This window comes from Oncorhynchus mykiss, chromosome 16 (genome assembly GCF_013265735.2).
Source record: "Oncorhynchus mykiss isolate Arlee chromosome 16, USDA_OmykA_1.1, whole genome shotgun sequence".
Lineage (NCBI taxonomy): Eukaryota > Metazoa > Chordata > Actinopteri > Salmoniformes > Salmonidae > Oncorhynchus > Oncorhynchus mykiss.
In genome coordinates, this window is record NC_048580.1 from 64,539,941 (window position 1) to 64,551,197 (window position 11,257).

At 44.4% G+C, this 11,257-nt stretch overlaps 1 protein-coding gene across 6 annotated transcripts in view; it reads left to right on the forward strand.

The window, feature by feature from the left end:
- LOC110519666 (cyclin-dependent kinase 17-like) overlaps positions 1-11,257 on the forward strand; it is a 105,318-nt gene that overhangs the window by 22,790 nt on the left and 71,271 nt on the right. For 4 of the 6 annotated variants that reach the window (XM_036947550.1, XM_036947551.1, XM_036947552.1 and 1 more), the window contains exon 3: positions 238-408. The exons of the other annotated variants lie outside the window; for them this stretch is intronic. In XM_036947550.1, the coding sequence (XP_036803445.1) occupies positions 238-408 (171 nt within the window). The remainder of the gene's footprint in view (positions 1-237; positions 409-11,257) is intronic. 6 annotated transcript variants of the gene reach the window in all.

The following is an 11,257-nucleotide window of genomic DNA, read 5'->3' on the forward strand; positions in this document are numbered from 1 at the left end:
TCTCTCCCTCCTCCCTCTCCCTTCTCCCTCTCCCTCCTCCCTTCCCTCTCTCTCTCCTCCCTCTCCCTACTCCCTTCCCTCTCCCTCCTCCTTCTCCCTCTCTCCTCCCTTCCCTCTCTCCCTCCTCCTCCTCCCTCCTCCCTTCCCTCTCTCCCTCTTCCTTCTCTCTCTACCCTTGCCTCTCTCCCTCCTCCCTCTCCCTCCTCCCGTCCCTCTCTCCCTCCTTCTCTCTCTCAGAGCCCATGGTGGTGTGTCCTGTTAGTATACATCCCCCAGCCTCTCACAGCGCTCCGTCCTTCCTGCGTCAGTACGCTGGCCACCTTGGCCGCACCGCTGCCCTGCGCAGAGACAACCCAGGCCTGGACCGCGACAGGCCCTACCTCACCCTGCACAGGACCGGATCCCTTGGTACACACACACACATTATACCGCAATCCGGAATCCAGAGCATGACCGTTACCCTTGGTGGCTTTTTCTTTCTCCAGGCGTGTTCATCCCACTCTCTATACACCTCTCTCTATACACCTCTCTCTATACACCTCTCTCTATACACCACTCTCTATACACCTCTCTCTATATACCTCTCTATACACCTCTCTCTATACACCTCTCTCTATACACCTCTATACACCTCTCTCTCTATACACCTCTCTCTATACACCTCTCTCTATACACCACTCTCTATACACCTCTCTCTATACACCTCTCTCTATACACCTCTCTCTATACACCTCTCTCTATACACCACTCTCTATACACCTCTCTCTATACACCTCTCTCTATACACCACTCTCTATACACCTCTCTCTATACACCTCTCTCTATACACCTCTCTCTATACACCTCTCTCTATACACCTCTCTCTCTATACACCTCTCTCTATACTCTCTCTCTATACACTTCTCTCTATACACCTCTCATAACTCTATACACCTCTCTCTATACACCTCTCTCTATACACATCTCTCTATACACCTCTCTCTATACACCTCTCTCTATACACCTCTCTCTCTATACACATCTCTCTATACACCTCTCTCTATACACCTCTCTCTATACACCTCTCTCTATACACCTCTCTCTATACACCTCTCTCTATACACCTCTCATAACTCAATACACCTCTCTCTCTATACACCTCTCAGAACTCTATACACCTCTCATAACTCCATACACCTCTCTCTCTATACACCTCTCATAACTCTATACACCTCTCATAACCCTATACACCTCTCTCTCTATACACCTCTCTCTATACACCTCTCTCTATACACCTCTCTCTATACACCTCTCATAACTCAATACACCTCTCTCTCTATACACCTCTCAGAACTCTATGCACCTCTCTCTATACACCACTCTCTATACACCTCTCTCTATACACCTCTCTCTATACACCTCTCTCTATACACCTCTCTCTATACACCCCTCTCTATACACCTCTCTCTATGCACCTCTCTCTATACACCACTCTATACACCTCTCTCTATACACCTCTCTCTATACACCTCTCTCTATACACCTCTCTCTCTATACACCTCTCTCTATACACCTCTCTCTATACACCTCTCTCTATACACCTCTCTCCATATACACCTCTCTCTATACACCTCTCTCTATACACCTCTCTCTATACACCTCTCTCTATACACCTCTCTCTCTATACACCTCTCTCTATACTCTCTCTCTATACACTTCTCTCTATACACCTCTCATAACTCTATACACCTCTCTCTATACACCTCTCTCTATACACATCTCTCTATATACCTCTCTCTATACACCTCTCTCTATACACCTCTCTCTATACACCACTCTCTATACACCTCTCTCTATACACCTCTCTCTATACACCTCTCTCTATACACCACTCTCTATACACCTCTCTCTATACAACTCTCTATACACCTCTCATAACTCAATACACCTCTCTCTATACACCTCTCTCTATACACCTCTCTCTATACTCTCTCTCTATACACTTCTCTCTATACACCTCTCATAACTCTATACACCTCTCTCTATACACCTCTCTCTATACACATCTCTCTATATACCTCTCTCTATACACCTCTCTCTATACACCTCTCTCTATACACCACTCTCTATACACCTCTCTCTATACACCTCTCTCTATACACCTCTCTCTATACACATCTCTCTATACACCTCTCTCTATACACCTCTCTCTATACACCTCTCTCTCTATACACCTTTCTCTCTATACACCTCTCTCTATACACCTCTCTCTATACACCTCTCTCTATACACCCCTCTCTATACACCTCTCTCTATACACCTCTCTCTATACACCTCTCAGAACTCTATGCACCTCTCTCTATACACCACTCTCTATACACCTCTCTCTATACACCTCTCTCTATACACCTCTCTCTATACACCTCTCTCTATACACCCCTCTCTATACACCTCTCTCTATACACCTCTCTCTATGCACCTCTCTCTATACACCACTCTATACACCTCTCTCTATACACCTCTCTCTATACACCTCTCTCTATACACCTCTCTCTCTATACACCTCTCTCTATACACCTCTCTCTATACACCTCTCTCTATACACCTCTCTCCATATACACCTCTCTCTATACACCTCTCTCTATACACCTCTCTCTATACACCTCTCTCTATACACCTCTCTCTCTATACACCTCTCTCTATACTCTCTCTCTATACACTTCTCTCTATACACCTCTCATAACTCTATACACCTCTCTCTATACACCTCTCTCTATACACATCTCTCTATATACCTCTCTCTATACACCTCTCTCTATACACCTCTCTCTATACACCACTCTCTATACACCTCTCTCTATACACCTCTCTCTATACACCTCTCTCTATACACCACTCTCTATACACCTCTCTCTATACAACTCTCTATACACCTCTCATAACTCAATACACCTCTCTCTCTATACACCTCTCAGAACTCTATACACCTCTCATAACTCTATACACCTCTCTGTCTATACACCTCTCATAACTCTATACACCTCTCTCTCTATACACCTCTCAGAACTCTATACACCTCTCTCTATACACCTCTCATAACTCTATACACCTCTCTCTCTATACACCTCTCTCTATACACCTCTCTCTATACACCTCTCTCTATACACCTCTCTCTCTATACACCTCTCTCTATACACCTCTCATAACTCTATACACCTCTCATAACTTTATACACCTCTCAGAACTCTCTCTCTATACACCTCTCATAACTCTATACACCTCTCTCTATACACCTCTCTCTCTATACACCTCTCTCTCTATACACCTCTCATAACTCTATACACCTCTCATAACTCTATACACCTCTCTCTATACACCTCTCATAACTCTATACACCTCTCTCTATACACCTCTCTCTATACACCTCTCTCTATACACCACTCTCTATACACCTCTCTATACACCTCTCTCTATACAACTCTCTCTATACACCTCTCTCTATACACCTCTCTATACACCTCTCAGAACTCTTTGTACCTCTCTCTCTCTCTCTCTCTTTGTCTCTCTCTCCCTCTCTCTCTCGCTCTCCCTCCCCCCTCTCTCTCTCTCTTTCTCTCGCTCTCTCTCTTTGTTTCTATGTTGTCAGAGTCTAGGTGATGTGGGTAAGGCGGAGTCAGGCGCAGGACACAGAGATGAGTAATAATAGCAACTTTACAAAAAAATAATCTTCCAACAAGGAGAACATAAACACACATAAACATAAACGGTGTCGGGGTCGCGACCCGGAGGACGATCTGGGTGGAGACGGTGAAATTCCTGCAGTAAGGAAGGGTTCAGGATGTCCTCCACCGGCACCCAGCATCTCTCCTCCAGACCGTACCCCTCCCACTCCACAAGGTACTGAAGGCCCCTTGCCTGATGCCTTGAGTCCATGATGGCTCGTACGGTGTACACCGGGGCCCCCTCGATGTCCAGAGGGGGTGGAGGAACCTCCCACACCTCAGACTCCTGGAGCGGACCAGCCACCACCGGCCTGAGGAGAGACACATGGAACGAGGTGTTAATACGGTAATCAGGAGGGAGCTGTAATCTATAACAAACCTTGTTCACTCTCCTCAGGACTTTAAATGGCCCCACAAACCGCGGACCCAGCTTCCGGCAGGGCAGGCGAAGGGGTAGGTTTCGGGTCGAGAGCCAGACCCGGTTCCACGGTGCATACACCGGGGCCTCACTGCAGTGGCGGTCGGCGCTCGCCCTCTGCCACCTGATGGCCCGTTGCAGGCGCACATGGGCAGCGTCCCAGGTTTCCTCTGAGCGCCGAAACCATTCATCCACCGCAGGAGCTTCAATCTGGCTCTGATGCCACGGTGCCAGGACCAGCTGAACCTAGTACACATTGAAAAGGAGACAGGTTAGCGGAGGAGTGGCGGAGGGAGTTTTGGGCCATCTCTGCCCAGGGGATGAAAGCCGCCCACTCCCCCGGCCGGTCCTGGCAATAGGACTGCAGAAACCTACTCACGTGCTGGTTAACTCTCTCCACCTGCCCATTACTCTCGGGGTGAAAACCTGAGGTGAGACTGACCGAGACCCCCAGGCGTTCCATTAACTCCCTCCAGGCCCTAGACTTGAACTGGGGACCCCGATCAGAAACTTTATCCTCAGGCACCCCGTAGTGCCGGAAGACGTGTGTAAAGAGGGCCTCCTCAGTCTGTAGAGCCGTAGGGAGATCGGGGAAAGGAAGGAGACGGCAGGACTTAGAAAACCGATCCACATCAACCAGGATCGTGGTGTTTCCTTGTGACGGAGGAAGATCCGTCACGAAATCCACCGATAGGTGTGACCACGGCCGTTGTGGAATGGGTAGCGGTTGTAATTTCCCTCTGGGCAGATGTCTAGGTGCCTTGCACTGAGCGCACACCGTGCAGAAGGAAACATAAACCCTCACGTCCTTAGCTAAAGTGGGCCACCAGTACTTCCCACTAAGACAGCACACTGTCTGACCGATGCCAGGATGACCAGAGGAGGGTGACGTGTGAGCCCAACAGATCAAATGATCGCGGACATCAGACGAACGTACAGACACCCAACTGGACACTGTGGGGGAGTGGGCTCTGTACGTAACGCCCAGGAAAGAAGCCGGGAGTATGGGAGTGTGATATATAGACCGCTCCTCTGTATCATACAGCCGGGACAGTGCGTCTGCCTTAACGTTCTGGGAACCTGGTCTGTAGGACAGGGTGAAAACAAAGCGGGTGAAAAACATGGCCCACCTTGCCTGGCGAGGGTTCATTCTCCTCACCGCCCGGATGTACTCCAGATTAATGTGGTCAGTCCAAATGAGGAAAGGGTGTTTAGCCCCCTCAAGCCAATGCCTCCACGCCTTCAGAGCCTTGACAACAGCCAACAGCTCCCGATCACCCACAGCTTCTTCGAAAAAAAATCACAGGGGCGGAGCTTTGTTGGCGTACCCGAGCGCTGAGACAGCACAGCTCCTATCCCAGCCACGGACGTACCCGAGCGCTGAGACAGCACAGCTCCTATCCCAGCCACGTCCACCTCCACTATGAACGCTAAGGAGGGATCAGGATGAGCCAACACGGGAGCCGAGGTAAACAGAGCCCTCAGGTGACCAAAAGCCCTGTCAGCCTCAGCTGACCACTGTAGTCGCACCGGTCCCCCCTTCAGCAGTGAGGTAATGGGAGCCGCTACCTGACCAAAGCCCTGTCCGCCTCAGCAGACCACTGTAGTCTCACCGGTCCCCCCTTCAGCAGTGAGGTAATGGGAGCCGCTACCTGACCAACACCCCGGATAAACCTCCGGTAGTAGTTGGCAAACCCTAAAAACCGCTGCACCTCCTTTACCGTGGTGGCAGTCGGCCAATTACCCACGGCTGTAATGCGGTCACACTCCATCTCCACCCCTAACGTGGACAGGCGGTACCCTAGGAAGGAGACGGACTGTTGGAAGAACAGAAATTTCTCAGCCTTGACGTACAGGTCATGCTCTGACAGTCGACCAAGCACCCTGCGTACAAGGGACACATGCTTGGCGCGTGTAGCGGAGTATATTTGAATGTCATCTACAGTGGGGCAAAAAAGTATTTAGTCAGCCACCAATTGTGCAAGTTCTCCCACTTAAAAAGATGAGAGAGGCCTGTAATTTTCATCATAGGTACACTTCAACTATGACAGACAAAATGAGAAAAAAAATTGCAGAAAATCACATTGTAGGATTTTTTATGAATTTATTTGCAAATGATGGTGGAAAATGAGTATTTGGTCACCTACAAACAAGCAAGATTTCTGGCTCTCACAGACCTGTAACTTCTTCTTTTAGAGGCTCCTCTGCCCTCCACTCGTTACCTGTATTAATTGCATCTGTTTGAACTTGTTATCAGTATAAACGACACTTGTCCACAACCTCAAACAGTCACACTCCAAACTCCACTATGGCCAAGACCAAAGAGCTGTCAAAGGACCCCAGAAACAAATTGTAGACCTGCACCAGGCTGGGAAGACTGAATCTGCAATAGGTAATCAGCTTGGTTTGAAGAAATCAACTGTGGAACACAATACCTACTATGAAGCATAGGGGTGGAAACATCATGCTTTGGGGCTGTTTTTCTGCAAAGGGACCAGGACGACTGATCTGTGTAAAGGAAAGAATGAATGGGGCCATGTATCGTGAGATTTTGAGTGAAAACCTCCTTCCATCAGCAAGGGCATTGAAGATGAAACGTGGCTGGGTCTTTCAGCATGACAATGATCCCAAACACACCGCCTGGGCAATGAAGGAGTGGCTTCGTAAGAAGCATTTCAAGGTCCTGGAGTGGCCTAGGCAGTCTCCAGATCTCAACCCCATAGAAAATCTTTGAAGGGAGTTGAAAGTCTGTGTTGCCCAGCAACAGCCCCAAAACATCACTGCTCTAGAGGAGATCTGCATAGAGGAGTGGGCCAAAATACCAGCAACAGTGTGTGAAAACCTTGTGAAGACTTACAGAAAACGTTTGACCTCTGTCATTGCCAACAAAGGATATATAATAACGTTTTGAGATAAACTTTTGTTATTGACCAAATACTTATTTTCCACCATAATTTGCAAATAAATTCATTAAAAATCCTACAATGTGATTTTCTGGATTTTTTTCTTCTCATTTTGTCTGTCATAGTTGAAGTGTACCTATGCTGAAAATTACAGGCCTCTCTCATCTTTTTAAGTGGGAGAACTTGCACAATTGGTGGCTGACTAAATACTTTTTTTGCCCCACTGTATATACACCACTACACCCTGCCCGTGCAGGTCCCTGAAAATCTTGCCTACAAAGGATTGAAAGACTGATGGAGCATTCATCAACCCGTACTGCATGACGAGGTACTCATAGTGCCCTAAGGTGGTACTAAATGCCGTCTTCCACTCGTCCCCCTCCCGGATACGCACCAGGTTGTAAGCGCTCCTGAGATCCAATTTTGTGAAGAAGCGCCCCGTGCAATGACTCTGTCACACTGGCTATGACAGGCAGCGGGGTAACTGTACTTCACTGTGATCTGATTTATACCTCGATAGTCAATACATGGGTGTAAACCTCCATCCTTCTTCTTCACAAAAAAGAAACTTGAGGAGGCAGGTGAAGTGGAGGGCTGAATGTACCCCTGCCCCAGGGATTCGGAGACATATGTTTCCATAGCCGTCGTCTCCTCCTGTGACAGGGAATACATGTAACTCCTTGGAAGTGCTGTGTCTACCCTGAGATTTATCGCACAATCCCCCCCGTCGATGGGGTGGTAGTTGAGTCACCTTCTTTTTACAGAAGGCGAGACCCAAATTGGCTTATTCAGGGGGGATGTGCATGGTGGAGACCTGGTTTGGACTCTCCACTGTAGTTGCACCTATGGAAACACCTACACACCTCCCTGAGCACTGATGTGACCATCCCTTGAGAGCCCCCTGTTTCCATGAAATAGTGGGGACATGATCGGTCAACCAGGGACGCCCCAACACCACAGGAAACGCAGGTGAATCGATCAGAAAGAGACTAATTCTCTTCTTATGATCCCCCTGCTTTATCATACATAGTGGAGCTGTGACCTCCCTGATCAGCCCTGACCCTAAAGGACGACTATCTAAGGCATGTACAGGGAAGGGCACATCAACAGGAACAATAGGGATCCCTGATCTAATTGCAAATGAATCAATAATCAATAAAGTTATAAAGTTCCCAGCTGCACCTGAATCTACTAGCGCCTTATGCTGGGAATGCGGGGAAAACTCAGGAAATTCTATTCATACACACAGGTGCAAAACAGGAAGCTCTGGGTGAGTCGAGTGCCTACTCACCTGGGATGATCCACCAGTGCCCTGCCTGCTGCCTCGACTCCCTGGAGAACCTCCCCAGTACCGACCAGCTGTGTGCCCTCTGTGGCCACAGGTGGTGCAGGGAATGACCCCCCCTCCGGTCCCCCTCATAGCAGCACCTCCCAGCTCCATCGGCATCGGATCTGAGGTGCTGAGGGATGGAACTGACGGACCCCGATCCAGACGTCCGCGGGAGACCAACACGTTATCCAGCCTGATTGATAGGTCCACCAGCTGGTCAAAGGTAGCGTGGTGTCCCTGCAGGCTAGTTCCCTACGAGGGCGTAGACCACACCTGTAGTGGTCGATCAGGGCCAGCTCATTCCGTCCCACACCGGCGGTCAGAGTTCGAAGTCCAGAGGGAAGTCTTGTGCGCTCCTCATCCCCTGTCTGAGATGATACAAGCCGGTCTCCCTTCAGGAAGATGATTAAAAACCGCCCAGAAGCGGTGGGTAAAATCCTCATAATTGTCCAACGTCGGTCCTTCCATTCTACATACTACGTTGGCCCATTCGAGTGCTCTACCAGTCAGACAGGAGATGAGTGCGTTCACACTCTCTCGTCCCGAAGGAGATAGGTGAACGGTTGCCAGGTAGAGCCCCAGCTGGAGTAGGAACCCCTGGCACCCGGCAGCCATTCCATTGTATACCCTCGGGAGCGCGAGCCGAATCCCACTGGATCCAGATGAAGGAGGGGTGGACAGCGGTGTGGGTTGTTGTGGGAGCTGGGGTGATGATGATGGGGTTGCTGGAAAACCTCCTCTCTCCCATCGCTCTATGGTTTGCAGCACGCGATCCATGGCTGTGCAGAGACTTTGCAACATAGTCGCGTGCTGCTGGACGCGCTCCTCCATAGGTAGAGGAGGGCTGTGTGCATCTGCTGACTCCATTGAAGGTGCGTGTTTCTGTCAGAGTCTAGGTGATGTGGGTAAGGCGGAGTCAGGCGCAGGACACAGAGATGAGTAATAATAGTAACTTTACTCAAAAATAATCTTCCAACAATGGGAACGAAAATCCAGAATCACATAAACGAGACAACTGACAACAATAAACACACACAAAACCATGATGGCTCCAGAGGGTTAAATAGGGAAATAATTCAAACGTAATGGGAACCAGGTGTGTACAATACAGACAAAACAAATAGAAAAAGAAATGTAGATCAGTGGAGGCTAGAAAGCCGGTGATGTCGAACGCCGCCCGAACAAGGAGAGACACCAACTTCTGCGGAAGTCGTGACTTATGTGTCTCTTTCTTCCTTGTCCTTTGCTTTGTTTGTGTTTAATAGTGACTGCCCCTCATGTGCATAGAATACTATTTAACTGAATAGAATACTATTTAACTAAAAATAATACTATTTAACTGAATAGAATACTATTTAACTAAAAATAATACTATTTAACTGAATAGAATACTATTTAACTGAATAGAATACTATTTAACTGAATAGAATACTATTTAACTGAATAGAATACTATTTAACTGAATAGAATAATATTTAACTGAATAGAATACTATTTAACTGAATATAATACTATTTAACTGAATAGAATACTATTTAACTGAATAGAATACTATTTAACTGAATAGAATACTATTTAACTAAATAGAATACTATTTAACTAAATAGAATACTATTTAACTGAATATAATACTATTTAACTGAATAGAATACTATTTAACTAAATAGAATACTATTTAACTGAATAGAATACTATTTAACTGAATAGAATACTATTTAACTAAATAGAATACTATTTAACTGAATAGAATACTATTTAACTGAATAGAATACTATTTAACTAAATAGAATACTATTTAACTAAATAGAATACTATTTAACTGAATAGAATACTATTAACTGAATATAATACTATTTAACTGAATAGAATACTATTTAACTAAATAGAATACTATTTAACTGAATAGAATACTATTTAACTATATATAATACTATTTAACTAAATAGAATACTATTTAACTAAATAGAATACTATTTAACTGAATAGAATACTATTTAACTAAATAGAATACTATTTAACTGAATATAATAATATTTAACTGAATAGAATACTATTTAACTGAATATAATACTATTTAACTGAATAGAATACTATTTAACTGAATAGAATACTATTTAACTGAATAGAATACTATTTAACTGAATAGAATACTATTTAACTAAATAGAATACTATTTAACTAAATAGAATACTATTTAACTGAATATAATACTATTTAACTGAATAGAATACTATTTAACTAAATAGAATACTATTTAACTGAATAGAATACTATTTAACTGAATAGAATACTATTTAACTAAATAGAATACTATTTAACTGAATAGAATACTATTTAACTGAATAGAATACTATTTAACTAAATAGAATACTATTTAACTAAATAGAATACTATTTAACTGAATAGAATACTATTAACTGAATATAATACTATTTAACTGAATAGAATACTATTTAACTAAATAGAATACTATTTAACTGAATAGAATACTATTTAACTATATATAATACTATTTAACTAAATAGAATACTATTTAACTAAATAGAATACTATTTAACTAAATAGAATACTATTTAACTGAATAGAATACTATTTAACTGAATAGAATACTATTTAACTGAATAGAATACTATTTAACTGAATATAATACTATTTAACTGAATAGAATACTATTTAACTAAATAGAATACTATTTAACTGAATAGAATACTATTTAACTGAATAGAATACTATTTAACTAAATAGAATACTATTTAACTGAATAGAATACTATTTAACTGAATAGAATACTATTTAACTGAATAGAATACTATTTAACTAAATAGAATACTATTTAACTGAATAGAATACTATTTAACTGAATAGAATACTATTTAACTAAATAGAATACTATTTAACTGAATAG